Source organism: Aythya marila (genome assembly GCF_965140915.1).
Source record: "Aythya marila genome assembly, chromosome: 19".
Taxonomy (NCBI): Eukaryota; Metazoa; Chordata; class Aves; order Anseriformes; family Anatidae; genus Aythya; species Aythya marila.
In genome coordinates this window covers 1,743,606-1,760,398 of record NC_139060.1, presented here as the reverse complement: position 1 = coordinate 1,760,398, position 16,793 = coordinate 1,743,606, and the positions used below count along the sequence as shown (strand labels likewise).

The window sequence follows — 16,793 nt, the reverse complement described above, 5'->3', positions numbered from 1 at the left end:
CTCAGGGGAAGATATAAAGTGGGCTAATAATGTCTACAAAAATTTGCTCCTGGGAGTAAATATTTGCTGTTTATTTTTCAGAACAAATTCTTGGACTATGAGAAGAGAAAGGTAAGGATGAACCCCTGCAAGCACTTTGTCTGCAGGGTAGGGCCACTTCTATTTCTTGTTTTCCATTTCTTTATTTGTTTTTTCAGCCAAAACAATGTTTTGAGAACTGAGATCTTGCAGAACTCCCCCCAGACCTGCTCATTCCTCACCGCAGAATGCAGGCAGTAGTGTGGGGAAATCTGTGACTGAGTTGTCTGACACATACAGCCCATGAGCTGCAGAGTCTCTCAGGAGTGAGCAGTTCCAGTTCTCTCCATTTTTGTTGTATGGGTTGGTGCCCTGGGATGTTGGCTTTGTGACTATCAAATGAGTTGTGGGGAGTTTGGAGACTGTCATAAAAAGAACAGCAATCTCTGCTTCACAATTTTTGGGTTCCTGAGAACAGAATATTTCTATCACCTACTCAAGCCTCCTGTTTTGCCATTTGTCCTTCTCTCTTGTAGTTGAGAGGATTACTGTGTGTTGTTTTACATTGCCAGAATTTGCTCTTGTTTGAGAAGGAGCAGAGCCAGCAGTCTTCCAGTTTCTGGCATTCATTTTTCTTCTTATTCTTCTTAGGAAAAAAAAATGCAGGAGAAGCTGGAATTTGAGCGGCGCCTGAACATGGGGCAAAGAGAACACGCTCTGCTTGTTCAACAGATCAGCAGTCAAAAGGATGAGATACTGCAGACAGTGAGAGAGGTAGGTCTCTTCGGGGCAGGCACTCCGGCCCTGCCACTTGCTGAGGCAAGGCTGTGCTTGTTGCCATGGACAGACTCAAAGTGGAGTGGTGTTCCAAGTGTCCAAGCATGCAGAAACTTACCCTCTAGAGACAGCAGCTAATTCACTGCATTCAGTGTTTTTCTCCCACTTTCTCTCTCATGTTATTAGGGACACTCTTACAGTTACTTGAGAGGTGGGAGCAGTGATGTTTGGCTGTACAGATTGGAATACTTCCATTTTTCGTCTTTCCCATCTATAGTTTTTTTGGCTTCACAGGTTCTCTGCATCTCCTTGAATAAACCTTGAAATGATTCCTCATTTCATTTGGGATTAGGCTGTCCTAGCTGATGAGAGTTTTCCTGTTCATAAGATCTCTCAGGATCTACATGGGTCATTGCAACCAAGTTCTCCATTATCTGGCCTTGTACAAGACACTGCCTTTCCTAAACTGACCACATTCTCCTTTGCATTTTTTTTTCTGCTTTGGCTTAGGATCAGATGAGGCTGGAGAAGGGTCTGACAAAGCACCAGCGCCATTTGGAGGAGGAGCGCCTGAAACTGCTGCAGCAGTTGAAACAAGCAGAGCAAGGCATTGCCAGCCGTATCCAGAAGCTGATAGAGGACAATCAGAGGTAAGGCGGCCCCAGGGTGTCCTGCAGTGAACTCTGTCCACTGGGGACTCATGTTATTTTGTCTCACTCAGAGCTGTTCATTTCAACCATTCTGAGTTTTAACAGAACTGATCGGTCCTGGTACTTGGGAGATCAGTGAAGTTTTGAGGGTAAATCCCTGAGCCGGGATGTGTGCTGCTTCTGCGTTCACCATCCAGCCTGCAGCCTTTGGACAGACCTTCCCAAAGGGCCTGCAGGCTTGGCTACAGAGCCAGGCTGTCCCTGCAAGCCTGTGTTGGACAGACAAACCCAGTGAAGTTGTAGAGGCCTCTCTGGTGTCCTTGCTGTGGATACAGTTATGTTTCTTTCCTTTCTCAGATGGATTAGCTACACTGGTTTGGCTGTTTGCACTGGGGTCTGTACTCACAGGCTTGCAAATAAAAATACCAGGGTCCATATCTGTAGATGGTGTGTTGTTGAACTGACAAAATCCCATTTAAAGAAAGTGGAATTTGGCATCTCAAAAAAATGTGTCACATATACCTGACATCTCTGCCCATGGCAGGGGGGTTGGAGCTAGGTGATCTTTCAGGTTCTTTCCAACCTGAGCTGTTCTGTGCTTCTATGATATCTGTGCTGCTGAAGTTTTGCAGTGCTGTGGAAAAATTCCTCATGGAATGTACTTATTTGAATGCTGGTTCTTAGGTACCACTGACCTAGATACGCTGACACAAGGTTACCAGCCTGCTTAAGGCTGCTCTTCTGTGCAGGAGAAGCAAAGTTGTTCTCTGCCCTCTGGGGGAACAGGGTGTGCTGCTCAGCCCGATGAAAATCTTTTGTTTTACCTTTTTTTTTTTTAGGCAAAAACAAAGTTCAGACATTCTGAAATCATTGGAAAATGAGAGGTAAGTATCTCAAAATTTTCTAGAAAAGGAATGAGGAGCTAGGAAGAGGGCTGAGATTTAATTGCAGAGCCATCAGTATGGATTGACTTTAAGCTAGGGGAAGTTCATTTCAGACCTGCTATCTGAAAGGTTTCCTGCTGCTTTGGCTGAAGCAGCTGGGTCTGATCACTGTTGGAGGCAAGATATTGGACTAGATGTGCCTGGGTTTACCCAGTCTGGCAAACCCCATGGGATGGTGATTGCACCTTCTTTTCATCTCAGGTCCTAGCTAAGCAGTTTAGGAACAAACTCCTATATTCCACTAACACGGACCAACAGAAATCTTGTATCTGTTGGAAAGCAAAGCGTCTACAAAGGCGGCACAATGATGTGTACAGGCTGGGAAGAATATACCAAACCCAATGCTCCCATTCAGCCAACACCTTGAGCTAGCTTTGCCTCCAATACTGGTTTTCCCCAACTCTCCCCTGCCTATATGTTGTCCCCTCCCTTCAGCCAAGTGTTTGTGCTTTTCACAAAAGTGAAAAAAAGTGAAAAGTGTTTTTCAGCCAGGTCAGTTCACACAGTGAACTGACCTGGCTGAAAAATAATCTCATTGTATGGCAGATAGTTTTTCAGTCAAACCAGTTCCTGATCTATTAAGTGGTGTTGTGTATAATTGTGCTGGAATAAGAATGAGGAGGTGGGGATGGAGGCCAGGCTTCTGCTTTCAGTGTCATTACTCAAGTCAGCTTTGAAGTGACCGTCAAGCCTCAAGGGAAAAGAAAGCCAAACAAGGGGCTGGCACTGTGCTTGGTGATGGTGTGTGCATGTCGCATTGATGTTCTTTTTCTCTTTGCTGACTTTCCAGACCCTTGCTAGGTCTTCTGGGATCAGTTTTCCAGTATAAAAAGCAATTGTTCCCATGGTTTTGAGCAAAATTTATGATTTCTCCCGTAGACTTAGAGGACCTTTACCAAGAACACTTTGAGTCTCTGATGGGCATGTGGCTTTCCTGCACAGGTTGCTCAGTGAATCAGCCCAGCCTTTGGGCTCTGAGCTGGGTGGGCAGAGGAGTGAGATAGTGCTTGCTTGAAGGAGTGGCTGAATTGTTCTTGTTTATTTGCTAGAATAAGGATGGAGCAGCTGATGGCAATAACACAGGAGGAGACGGAGCAACTGCGCAGAAGGGAAGTGGCCTGTAAGTGTGGGTAACTCCTTGGGGTGGTAAAGGGTACTAGAAAGACCCAGTTCCTTTGGAGGTGCACTGAACGGGTGGTAACCACGTGGGAAATGCTGACACACACATCCTTGCATGTTGCTTGGTGCAGTAGGGCAGAGTGGCAGGGGGCAGCACGTTTAGCTGATCCAGTGCTTCCACCTGCAGCTCACTGCTGGGTCTCTGAGATGTGAGCTGTGCTCCTGGTGTAGCCGGAGCGTGTTGCACGAGTAGTCTGAGACTGAGTGTAAGCCACGGGACGTGTGCACACAAAGCACTTCATATTTTAAAGCTACCAAACAGATGTTAACTGTTCAGGTTCATGAGGCAGGAGGTTTATTAGGAGGTAAGCAACAATGGAACAAGGAACCATTTCTGCTCTTTACGAAGAAGAACAGATCTGGTGGGGTTACATGGGAAATGGTGTGTGTGTTTTCACCCCATGGGATGAATTGTTCACAGTGGGACAGGCAGGGCTGCAGCCCATCCAAGGGTCAGTGGCAGTGACTTGGCTCCTCCAAGCACTGAAGAGATGCAAGCACAGGCAGAGTGGAGTTCACTCATCTAATTTCCCAGTAAATAGCTACGATTCTTGTAGATGAATGAATCTGCTTGTAAATGAATGAAATGGAAAAAACTAGGACAGGTTGAAATGAGAGAGGAGGCACTGTTAATTGCAAGTTATTGTAGCAGCAGTGGCAGATTAGTGTCTGTTCTAGACACCAGCTCCTGTTTCAGACTGACAGCACTTCTGTCTCCCAGCTGCCATGCAACAAATGCTGGCCGAGAGCTACAAGAACAAGCTCATTCAAATGACCTACGAGTCTCGTCGGCAAGACCTTGTCAACCAGGCCTGCTCCAGGTACAGTGGCAGATCTCTGGGGCTGGAGGTAATGTTGTTGTAAAGTCCCTTTCTTGCCAATAGTCCCTGGTGTAATTCCCATATAAACAGCCAGGAATTCCTGCAGCTGCTGGAATGCAGCAGGACAGCTGTACACGAGCAGGTGACACTACAATTTAAAGAAACTGTCAAACTTGATTGAATGAACCACCTTTTAACCACAAGAAAATGCCTGTTAATCATACTTTGAATTAACTATCACATTTTTACACTGTTTATTTTACCTTACACATTCTGCTAAATATCAAGGTCTTTTTCCTGTTTTGTTAGCCATGTCAGTGTCAAACTGTGGTACAGAAATCCTTTTGTCACTTCCCAGGATTGTCTACAGGATAATGTTTCTGCTTTCATTGCATTTAATAACTTCTCATGGAGAAGATAAGAATTATGGTGCAGGACTTCTGTTAGCAGCAGCCAGAGCCTTTCATTTGTTGCACTTAGTGTGGCATTTTGATAGTTCTCCTGGACAAATTACAGAGAAAATTGGGATTGTCTTTTCTTCAGATCCAAGTCCAGTTCCTCTGAGACAAGAGAGCTAAGATTTTTCATGGTCAATTACACAGAGTCACCTTCTGTTTCTTAAAAACTAGACTCTGTTTTAAAATGTGGTGTTCCTTGCAGGGTCTTTGGGGAAGTGAAACAAATAAAGAATTGTTGGGGAAGAATTTTTGAACTAGTGGAGTTTATCACCCACAAAGCTATGAGACCTTGATCCACTGACACATGAAAGCTGAAACATGTAACTTCAGGAAATCACTGTATAAATGCCCTGATTTCCATTCCCATCAGCAGTGAGATGGCAGGTGGAATTGGGCAGTGTTACAACAGGATACCTAAAAATTTCACACTTTGCAATATGTGGAAAAGGCACAGAATATTAAAAAGTTCTCTTGACTTTAAGCATTACATGGAGTCTGTTTGTATATGTGTGGAACACTTTTAATTGCTACAGATGCAGAGAGCATTCTGGCTGTTTTTGTTTGCAAGAATGTGAGAAATTTTTATCTGGCAGTTTCCAGCAAACACTGAACAGAAATAACCTCGTACACACCAGCAGAGGGCAGTGGGCAGGCACAGTCCTGCCTGCAAGTGCAGGAATACGTGACCACATCGTCTGAGTCTCCCTCATCAGCACACCCTTCCCAGTGCAGAATGCTGATGTGCAAATTCACCATCTGAGCAGCTTGCTGGGGCAGCTACAGCCCCTGTTTGCACTTTGAGCTGTGCATATACAGGCAGTGGTGCTTCTGCTGTGGCTTAGGCTGTCGTGCAGATTTGCTCTGGTTGTAGAGAAGGTTTTATATCAGAGCATTCAGCCATGCCATGGCCATTCACCCTTGTTCAGTAACAAATTTCTCCATTTCTATATTCTCTGTTACCCACTTTTCCTCTTGTTTGTACCAAGAGTCTCAGACCCGGCAGTAACTCCGTGACAAATACATCTTCTTGCAGCCTGGCTGAGATGGATCAGAAGTTCCAGCAAATCCTGGCTTGGCAACAGCTGGATCAGAACAAGGCTGTGAGTCAGATCTTGCAGCAGGTAGGCAAGAGAGCAAATTGTTTGCAGGGGGGCTCGAAGGAAAGCAACTGCACGCAAAAGCAGAATTGAGTGGCAGACATAGAAGCAATGGTGGCAGGACTGGGCTCCTTGCAGAAGTTGTTTTGTAGGACAGACACTATTTGCTAAACTTTGAGACTCTCTGGTATTCTAACAAACTGACTTTGTTGGTTGAGAGAAAAATGTATTTATTCTTAAACCACACAGCAACTTTCATAAAGGACAGCAGCACAAGTCATGGGAAGCAAAGGTGGTCTGATGATTAATGCAGAGGATTTTGATACAGAAGTCCTGTCTTTATGGCAATTTCTTGTGTGACTTTGGACAAGCTTCCTATGCCTATTGAGGCATTTACAAAGCATTTGCTGCTTTTGAATACTTCCTTTTGAACATACGACCTCTTCAGCTAATTTTTCAGAAGAGCTGGGAAGCCATGGCCTGTTACACAGACCTAGCAGCCTGGCTGCTGAGTGCTGCTGAAAATGAGAGGTGAGGTTCATGTGCAGCATTCAGCTTGTGCGTTTGAAGAACATGACTATGACTTCTTTGTCCAGCTGTAAAGAGGGTTTTACCTTTAGGGACTGTGAGGTCTGTCATGGTGTAATCTGGACCCTTAACGCAGAGTAAGTGCTATTTAGATGTATGTGAGCCACTGCAAGGTAGCAGAGTTTCTTAGCACATTTGCAACTGAATGAACAACCCTCACTAAGCAGGATGTTGTCTGTCCCTTAGAGTGAGATGCAGAAAGCTGCCTTTGAAGCTCTCCAACTGAAGAAGGATCTTATGCACAGACAGATCAGGAACCAGGTGAGTCGGCAACAGAAGGAAGAACAAACAACTACTCAGTTTATACCATCATTTGATGAAATCCTTCTAAGGAAGATCAAAGTGCTCTGAGCACAGAGAAGGGTCTGAAGGAAATGAGCTCTTGTATTTCTGAGAGCTCTGTAACAAAGCATTGGGCAGTGTTGGATAAACTACAGTCTCCCAGTTCCATAGGAGATAGTATAAAGGCAGATTTTACAGCTGGGGAGGTAGTGGAATCGCCATTGCTTCAATCATCTCAGCACTAATGCAGATGAAATGCTGGAGAGTGGTCACTAGAGGACAGACCTGTCTTGGCTCTGTAGGAATGGTCTGCAATTGCAATTACAATTTCCTTCAGGTTTCCTTAGCAGGGCTGCTGTCTCCACATGAGTCCACTGCATCTCCATCCAGCACATCGGAACTGCACCTTCAGCCATAAGGTCACCTTTTCTTTCCCATTCTCAGCCTGCCTTTCTGAGCTCCATTCTGCAGAAAGTGAAATGCAATAGACAGGGAGAAGAGCAAGAGCTGGTGGGGAAAGTAGCAGTGGTTGATGCATGGAGATGAGCAGCTGGTTTCTGACACAGTGCTCCAGGAGTCTTCCCTCTCTTGATCTGACACTAGGAGAAAAGTCTCAGGTCTGGAGTTGGTAGATAAGCTTAAGAGCTTTGATATACTCAGTCACTCAGTGACTGATCTTTGCATTGTGCTAGAAGCCTGTGGACTGTGCACAGATGATCCAGGAGATGATTCTAACAACTCTCCATGGCTTGAGTTCCATAAGAGCCAGCAGTTTGCTTGCACTTGCTTGGAAACAAAGTGCGTTTGTGCCTTGATATCACAGGGCAGGCCTTTTGCTATTGAAACACATCCCATCCCACCAACATCCTGCACAGCCAGGGAAAGGTTGGGAGCCTTGGGTGCTGCCTGCTGCAGAGCCCCAGTGTCAGCAGGAATTTTGTAGTAGGTGGTGCACATGAAGCAGCATGGCCTGGGGAGAGCAGATAGCCTGGCAGCTGGGTGAGCTGGGCTCTCTTCTTGGCTTTGCTGTGGGGTCTGGGGCAACTCACTTCACCTCTCTGTGTCTCAGTTGCCCTGACTGAAAGAGCAGGTATCATGATGGGATTTGCTGAAGCTTCTAAAAACCAAGACCCTGCCCCCAGTCCATCTCCAGTTTGAACAGTAGTGCTGTGAGGATTTTGATAACCAGTTGCTGCTTTCCAGAGTGGCTGCAAGGTTTGGCTGAACAAGCTGATTGCAGTGTGCTTCTAGACTTGAACAGAAGGTGTTTAGAGCAGAGAGGCAATTAGAGAGTGGGGGACACAGCTCTTCAGGCACAGGATGAAGAGCAGCCCTAGAGCATGTGTCATGGAAGGGGACTAGCAGGTTTCCCAAGCTTCTGGGCAGCTCTGCAGTGTTGTCCTTCCAAGGGCAGTAGTTAGACCTCATCTTGAAAGGGCATAAATTAAAGTCATTTCAAATGTCAGTAAAAATGTTTCATCTTCTGTTTAGATTAAATTAATAGAAACAGAGTTATTGCAGTTGACACAGCTGGAGTTAAAGAGGCAAGAACTGGACACAGAGACGCTGCAGGTATGTAGGGCTCTGGGGCTGCCCCACCACCCTCTCTCTCTGCTCTGGGATCGCAAAAGCTCCACTTGCTTCTCTTGCTCCTTGCAGTTTCCAGATGGTTTTATGCTTAGTGAGATGGGCACTTACCCACAGGATACCAAAAATCTCTCTTTGTCTTGGTAACATGGAAACATTGCTGCTGCTCTTAAACATCTTGGCAAATTTTCAGGGAACAGACAAATAACCTGCCCCGATAGAAGCAGACAGTTCTAGGTTTGCTGGGTGGGGAAGGATTTTGCGGTCCAGTTGTTGGCTGCCCCAGAAACACATGCCTGCTGAGCATCCCATGTCTTCTGACATAGCTGTGTTGTGTTTTGGTTTTAAATACCTGCCGATAATGGCTGTCAGCTCTTCCCCTTCATTTCTAAGCCATGCCTCTCAGGCTGTTCCACCTCACCATCCCACCATTCAATGGGCTGACTTCATCAGCAGTCACACATGGAGAAATCTCAAGTTTGGCTTAAGAAGCTTGGCTTTAAATTTTGTTATTATGCCTTTGCATCAGTTTTTGTGTTGTGTGGACCTTTTGCCAGGTTAGGTCACCTTTTTGGTCAGCCCAAGAAAAGGAAGATCTGTCCCAGTACCCGCATGCATGTCTGTTGGAAGGCAGCACAGTACTTTTGCAGCTTCAGCACCAGACACCAGGAAATTAGGCATGGGACAGCTTCATCTGTCTGCATCTCCTTTGCCATTTGGCAGTCTACAGCCCCAAAACTCCTGCTGTGATTGAACCCTTATTGCTCAGGCAGTGCCCACAAAGTGCTTCAGCAGCATTTCTGCAGTCACATTCGATACCTGCTGTGCAGCAGACTGTTGCTCCTCCTCTAAGATACAGGTGCTTTAGTAATGAGCTTGATAAATCATTGGAAAGCAGGAAGAACCAGAAACAACCTGAGAAAGGAAGGTGTTTGCACTGCTCTCTTGCAAGGTCAGTTTGGGGTGTCCACAGACGGGGTGGGAGGAAGAGTTATTCTCAAGATTAGCTGCATCTGCCTGGGTTTTTCTTCTGGAGCAGCTCCCACTTGTCATTAGCCAGCTCCAGGGAAGAACATTTTGCTCCCTTCTCCTCCTGAGAAGTGAACTGCAGCGCTCAGCACGTGTCCGGGTTCCTGGGGAAGGCTGAGCAACTGCACTTGTCTCTGAAGGTGAAGCCCTGAAATAGTGCAGTGCTCTGCACTGCTGTATGTCTTACTGCTTTTGAAGCTAAACTACCACTTTGGGGTAAAAAAGTTGTTGCATCGAGAGCAGAGCTCTGGTGGGTTTCCACCAGTGCAGGTGAACTGGGCAGCTGCTGCTTCTGGCTGGGAGAGGTGAGCATGTGGCGAGCAGTGCTACCTGCTGCTGCTCCTGCTCCCAGCTCTGCAGAGGTCCTCACTCAGCAGAGCTTTCCTGCCTCTACCAGGGCAAAGCATCTCTGATCAGCTAACGGTGCCTTTTCCCCATGAGAGGCAGGAGTCCGTGTCTCCTACTTAAACAGAGAGCCAGGCCCCTGTGGGGGGTGTGGATAGAAATCTTATTTCAGTTGCCAATCAGCAAAGGTTTCCCCAGACCTCTCCTTCTGGAGGTCAGCCTTCTTAACAGCATCCTCATCCCTTTGCCCATGGACTTCTGAAGTCCTTGTGGCTGATGACTTTTGGCCTCTGCTCAGTCAATGACCTTCAGAGCAGGTATGAGCTTACTTGGTCTGAACCATGCGGAGATGCCCCATGGCCGTGAGGGTATGCCTGAGGTTCCTGAGGCAATTCCCCTCTCCTCGGGTCTCAGTAGCGTGGCTGCAGTGATGCCTTCCCCTTCCCTGGCACATGGAGAGGTTGCAGCCTCGCCTGTCCCGCTTACCTGCAGGCTCCTAGACCCAGTTTCAGGTGGTTCTTCTCAGTTGAGGAGGGGAACCACGAGCACTTGGGACGCCACTGAATGAACTTTTAGCAGAGTGATGAACTTCAGTGATGTGCTGCAGGCCAGCACGGTCCGGGGCTGCCCTGGGTGTGCTGAGGGTTGGCACCGCTGGCTGGTGGTCGGTGCAGGACCAGGAGAAATGTGTCTGCCACGCCAACCCCTAGCAGAGGATTGAGGCCATCTGCTCAGCTCTGCTGAGGGCCCACGGAGTGCAGGGCTTTAACATTTGCTGTGCCTGTTGTGGGCAGGGTGAGTGCTTTGCTGGCAGTCAGGGCCGGGAGGTTGCTCGCAGTGTTGTGGGCTGGAGGTGTGGATGCCAGAGTCCTTCTGTTGCAGGGGGTGATCATGGAGCAACGCCAAGCACTTGGTTACCTGCTGCAGCAGCTGCTCAAAGAAAAGAAGCAAAGGGAAGAAGAATTGCAACAAATACTGGTAACGAAGGCCCCTGATTGTGTGCTGTAGGCAAGGAAGCACGTGGGCTGGCTGCAGGGAGAGAATCCATGGGTCAGCATGGGGGAAAAGAAGATCAGGGGAGGGCTCCGAGGGGTCATGTTCAGATCCAGAGACCTCTTTTACTTCACAAAGTGATGATGTAGGCTCTTGGGGCACAGTTATCCCAGTCCCTGGTGCAGCATGAGGCACTGCCATCAGAAATCTACCCCATCTGGAAAGGAAATCACAGGGGAGGATGAGCACAATCCTACAAGGTGTCTGCACATGGCCTTGTCATTCTGAGGACCTCCAGACTCTCCTGAGCTTCAGGAGACCAGGACAAAGTTCTGCATCCCAAAGAGGGATGCAGAATGCTAGGCTGGATGTGGGATGTGGGGATCAAAGTGGGACCAGCCCGCAGAAGGCCCATCTGACCCTACTGGTGCCCATCTTACCCTACTGGTGCCCACAGCAATGCTCTGAACCAGCTCTGCACAGCCCAGGCTGTTGCTTTCCCCCCACACAGACAGGTCAGGCTGCTCTAAATCCTGCTTATTTCTTGTCTCAGGCTATTGAATGAATGAGTTTGTTTTTCAGCTGGAAATGGAGGCAAAGAGTGAGACCAAACAGGAGAACTACTGGCTGATCCAGTACCAGCGCCTGCTGAACCAGAAGCCACTCTCCCTGAAACTCCAGGTTGCTTTTGTATTTAATACTGCCACTGTAGCTGTGCACACCTAATGTGGTGCTCTGCTCAGCAGGGTGCAGAGCAAGTAAAGTTCTGTTTCAACTAAACCCCCAAATAGCTCCACTGGGCTCCCCAAACTCACGTGCGAATCCATCTAAATGCAGCAGCTCCTTTTGGCTTCTGGTACTGAGCCGGGGACCTTGTGCTGTGGAAACAGCTGCAGGGGTGGCCCCAAAGAGGTCGATCTGAGCTCTGCCCATTGTGCAGATCACCTGGAGTAGGCAAAGCAGCTGCTGCTGCAGACGTCAGCTGGCAAAATGGTTGGTTCATTCTTCCTAAAACACAGTGTTTTGAGTTGTGCTCATAAAACATCTGGGGCCAGAGCTTCTCCAGCTGTTGGGTTTTTGAGCTTTAGAGTCTCTGGGGAAGCAAAATGCTTTGAGCAGGGCTTTGTTGCCGAGAGCAGGAACGTGCACGTTGCCTGTCCTTGCTGCCAGCCTTGCGTGGTGACAGGCAGCAGTGTCCCCACGCCTTTTCTCCAGAGTGAAGTCTGGGAGCTTGCCTTGTGTTTTGCAGGAGGAGGGCTTGGAGAAGCAGCTGGTGAACCTTTTAATCGAGCTGTCAGCTGAACAGTATGTGCCTGTCTTTGCACACCATCGAGTATCTTTGCAAGTGCTCAGCACCATGACTGCCAGTGACCTGGAAAAGGTACGAGACAGCAGATACACAGCACAGGGCAACACTGACTCTGCACTGGGACAGACCCTGCCTTTACTCCGAGCATGGCTGTGCTCATGGCAGTGCCCACAGCAGGGAGTGTGAGCGCTCCTCGGGTGTCACGTCCGTGCAGGGAGAGGTGCCAGTGCTGCCCTGTGCCCTGTTCAAGTAGGTAAAAGCTCTCCCAGAGCACTGGCAGGGTGAGCTGTGACTTAGCTTTGTCTTTTGATATATGTCCCTCAGAGTTTGCAGTTTCCTCTTGGGGCTGTCTCCTTTCTCAGCCCGCTCCGTACTTTCCCCTCTGAGTGCTAACAGCCCTCCTCTTCCCTGCAGATGGGTGTTACAGAGGCTGGCCTGCAGCGTGCCATCCTCAGGCGAGCTCAGGAGATCCTGGCTGTGGCAAAGACAATCCCAGGTAACGCCGGTTCTTTTCTGCCTGGTCCTGGGCGTGTTGTGTGGTAGCAGCAGGCACCTGAGCCTTGAACCTGGAGATGTGCAGGGCCAGGTGCCTGCCGTGGGGAGCAGAGCCCTGTGAGGCCTGCGTGCGAGCGGGAGAGGCAGGGAGCACAGCACCACCAAGCCCCTTGGCTCTCATACTCAGAGCCCTGAGCTCCCATCAGCTTGCAGCTGCCCCCTGAGTGCGCAGTGGGTGGGAGGTGGAAGCGCTTCTGGTGGTCAGCTGTCCTGCTGGTGCTTGCAGAGCTGCTGAAGACGGTGGATGCCGAGGTGCCTGCAGCCCCAGAGCCCAGCGCCCCTGAGGAGGAGGCTCCAAGCACCGTGACCCCGACTGCTCCCCTGCTGCACTGGGATGAGAAGTCCGAGTGCGTTGTCTGCATGGAGCGGGAGGTGAGAGCCCGGCACGCGCGTGGTGCCAGAGCAGGGGTGGAGAGGGAGCTGGCCCAGATGTGGCTCTTGGTGGCATTCTTCCCTCTGGCCCACGTCACCGGAGCTTTCTTTGCACAGCGCAGGTGCTTGTGCACAAACCGTGCTGGGCTGTGCCCAGGGACGGAGCGCAGGGTGCTGGCTCTGGCTCCCATCATGTAGCACCCTTGGGTGATGCCCAGCTCCTCCAGGACCATTTCCTCCTGTGCTTTGCTGGGGTGCGGTGGTACTGGGATGAGTGTTACGGGGCAGCAGCACTCTCTGTGTCCTCTCTGCTCTCTCTTCCCACAGGCCCAGACAGTTTTCCTACCTTGTGGCCATGTGTGCTGCTGCCAGACCTGCTGCGAGCAGCTGCGTGCTTGCCCCCTGTGCCGCAAGGACATCACACAGCACGTCCGCATCTTCTACAGCTGCTAGGCAGGACGGAGTAAGGCAAGGCTGCCCGGCACCACCTTCATCACCCCTTCTCAGGACCATGCTCCTCTGTATCAGTATTAAATACACTCGCACAGCATGGCCAGCACTGCCCTCTCCCTGCACGCAGCCCTGGGCTGGCTGCTGGTTGCACCCAGGGCCTCAGCTGCTCTCCACATTCCCTGATGGTTCATCACTGGGTGATGAAACTGGGCAAAGCGGTGCCCCCTCTTCTCTGGCTAATACATTTGCCTTCAGAAACGCCTCTTGCTCGGCAGGGATGCAGTTAGTGCTGTCTCTGAAGCCACTGGGACTCTGCACTCTGCTGGGGCCATGGCACTGCTATGCTCCTGCATCAAGCACTGTTGCCCAAAGGTGGGTGAATTCTCCTGCAGGAGGACTCGGCCAGGGGTCTGCAATGCTCTGGGATGCTGACAGTGCCTTGCACCTTTGTCATTGCCAAAGGCCTGGAGCTTCTGCGCGGGCAACCTGTGGGAGTGTGTCTGGGGCAGCTGGTGGGCTGCAGCCACGTGCAGCGGGTGACAGAGCAGCATGAGGTGCTCCCCATCCCCGGAGTCATGCTCCCATGGGAGGGGAGCCTGCAGCAGCCCCAGAACCAGGACTCAAGGGACCCACTCTGGCCAGAGGAGCCCAGTGGGATTCCCTGTTGAAAACACACTGCGAGCAGGAAGCGTTCCTGCCACCTAAGAGCCAGCACAAGGCCGGGTGGGCTGGGGCTGGGCCTGGCAGAGCTCTGCCTCGCGTCCGTGTTGGCATTCGGATAGTTCGTCATTGTCATTAATAAGTAACAGTCCCAGTAAGTCTCGTCTCTTGACCTTGAGTTATAAAATGCAGAGATAAGCCTGGTCCCACTGCAGCCCTTCCCCCAGAAGAAGCTATTAAAAGGCAGCTGGTTTCTGCTGGTTGTGTGTTCCCTTTTTCCCGTCACATGCCCGGCTGTCCCAGTGTCACCTCCTCCCATCCCACGTCAAATCGGGGAAGAATTTGAGGTTCTTGGAGCAGCTCTGGTGACTTCCAGGCAGCTGGAGACCTCGGACACCTCTGCAGGGATCACGTTGTGTTTGCTGCGCTGGGGCAGACCGCCCGTGTGCAGCACCCATGGCACGTGTGTGGCCTGGCAGAGGGGCTGGGTGGCCACAGCCACGTGTGCCAGGATAGCTCAGCAGGGGCAGAGCTGCTGGGGCCGTGTGGCTCTCGCTGTCTGGGCACAGCCGTGTCCTTGCTGCAGCCTCCGTGCTCTTGTTGAGCTGTGGCCACACACCTGGCAGGTCCCTTTTAGGGGGAGCCCCTCTTTGGGCTTTTTGTAGCTGTGGTATTTGGGGCACAGTGAGCACAGAGGGACAGATGCAGGTGCTCAGCGTGTCCCAGGGGGAGCCAGGTGCCAGCCCACCTGGGTGAGGCTCAGCGAGGGAGCAGGAAGGCAGGCAGGTCCTGACTGTCCTCTCCAGCAGGCACAGCCCTGCAGGGAGCCTCCCTCCTGCCCTGGTCCCCCAGGGTGGCCAGGACCACGCCAGGGCCCCGTGTTTGCCTGGAGAGGGGCGAGAGACCCAGCGCTGCATCCCAGCAGGGAGGGGAGGGCAGCAGCGATGCTGCATCCCCACCGTCCAGCTGGTCTCTCAGAGGTGGACTCCCGTGTCCCCAAGGCAGCGGTAATCAGTGACAAGCTCTGGGGCAAGGTTCGCTGCCTGCCCATAAACAACCTGTGCTGGACGTGCCTGGGAAGCTGGGGGCAGGAGGAGCTGCCTGCCCTTGCGCCCTGATGCTGGCAGGATGCTGGGGCACCGCGGGGCTCAGCTGCCCTCCTCTGCCCACCTGCCTGGCCAATTCCCTGCTGGTGCTGCCAGAAAACTGCCTGGGCTCTGCTGGGCTGGGGCAGGGGCTGGGGCAGGCTGCAGCTGGAGGCGGTGGGCTTGGGCAGTGCTGGAGCTCGTGAGCTGGGTTCAGCCCCGTCCCCAGAACCAGCCCAGCCCTCCCCACCTACACCTTCATGGTGTGCCAGGCACCTGAGGCAGCGCAGGGCTGGGCTCCGCTGACCTTTCTGGCTTTTATTTGCTGTGGGTCTTTCCCAGTGACTCCCAAGGCCACAAGAACCCCCCCAGGCTGCTTGTCCCTGGGGCACTGGCAGTGCCACGCTGCCCTTCGTCCCCAGGGCCACCCCACGCGGTGCAGCACCGACCCTGTTCGGCTGCATGCGGGGACACCGATGGCCGGGGCAGCCCCTGGCTAATGTGAGCAACTGCCCCAGGTGAGGCGTGAAACGAGGCTGAGCACAAACAGCTCCGGGCTGGGTGCGCAGGGGCTGCTTCCGCCTGGTGAGCTCAGCCTAAACCAAAACGATAGCAATAAAAAGACCAACACCTGGCGTTTAAGAAATAATTACAGAATTATGGCTCTGTAAAGGGAATTTAAAAACAGCAGTCTGTCTCATAAGTCTCAGGGTCATGGGCAGAGCATGCAGCCACCCCAAATGCTGCGTGGTCATGCGTTAGGGTTGGTAACCCACTGCACGCAGCTGGTGGGACCTTCAGGGTCCAGCCCTGCTTTTGGAGCAGCCCCAGGCCCTGACGAGCCCCTTCCCCGGGGCAGCTGCTGGAGGAGGAGCGCGCCGCTCCAGTGCTGCCGGGCACCCCGGGGCCGGGCTGAAGTTCAGCCCCGCTCAGCCCCCGCCTCGTGGGGCACGGCCCTCGCCCGCCTCCAGCCTTCAAAAGCAGGTGCGGCCGCGTCCACTGCCTGGGAGCACCATGGCTGCGGGGACAGAGGCCAGTGGGGAGTGCGGGATCTGCTACGAGGCGTACCGGGGTGCCGGGGGGGCCCGGGCACCCCAGCTGCTGTCCTGCCACCATTCCCTCTGCCAGAGCTGCCTGCGCAAGCTGGTGTGCCGCGCCGCCGCCGTCGCCTTCGTCAGCTGCCCCTTCTGCAGGATGGTGACGCTGGTGCCGGAGCTGGCCGTGGGTGGCTGTGGAGCGGCACCGGCCTTGGGGACCCCGCGTGGCGCCCAGCTGCTGCCCAGGGAGGAGGAGGAGGAGGAAGGCAGCAGTGCCCCTGCAGGTGCCCACCAGGCTCTGGGGCGCTCGGTGGCCGTGGAGGTGGCGTGCGCAGCCCACGCGCCCGTCTTCGCGGTGAGCAGCATGGTGTCCCCCTGCGGCTTCCGCCGCAGCCCCGAGGCACCGGGAGCCTTCGTGCTGGGGCTGCCGGGGCGGGGGCTGCTGCTGGACCCGCAGCCACCCCTGGCCTCCATGGAGAACCTGCGCCTTGGCTTCGCCGCCGGCATCCTTGTCCTCATCGTTGCCACTTTCTTCCTGCTTGTCTTCCTCAAGT

At 52.0% G+C, this 16,793-nt stretch overlaps 1 protein-coding gene across 1 annotated transcript in view; it reads left to right on the top strand.

Annotated features, from left to right (window-relative positions):
• The window catches only part of LRSAM1 (leucine rich repeat and sterile alpha motif containing 1), a 30,557-nt gene extending 16,200 nt beyond the window's left edge, over positions 1-14,357 (top strand). The window contains exons 11-25 of the mRNA XM_082775960.1: positions 82-111; positions 670-792; positions 1,306-1,445; positions 2,285-2,329; positions 3,439-3,509; positions 4,290-4,389; positions 5,881-5,968; positions 6,719-6,793; positions 8,306-8,386; positions 10,658-10,753; positions 11,351-11,449; positions 12,018-12,149; positions 12,492-12,573; positions 12,859-13,004; positions 13,332-14,357. Of these exons, the coding sequence (XP_082632086.1) occupies positions 82-111; positions 670-792; positions 1,306-1,445; positions 2,285-2,329; positions 3,439-3,509; positions 4,290-4,389; positions 5,881-5,968; positions 6,719-6,793; positions 8,306-8,386; positions 10,658-10,753; positions 11,351-11,449; positions 12,018-12,149; positions 12,492-12,573; positions 12,859-13,004; positions 13,332-13,457 (1,434 nt within the window). The 3' untranslated portion in view covers positions 13,458-14,357. The remainder of the gene's footprint in view (positions 1-81; positions 112-669; positions 793-1,305; positions 1,446-2,284; positions 2,330-3,438; positions 3,510-4,289; positions 4,390-5,880; positions 5,969-6,718; positions 6,794-8,305; positions 8,387-10,657; positions 10,754-11,350; positions 11,450-12,017; positions 12,150-12,491; positions 12,574-12,858; positions 13,005-13,331) is intronic.
• Positions 14,358-16,793: the final 2,436 nt, after the last annotated feature.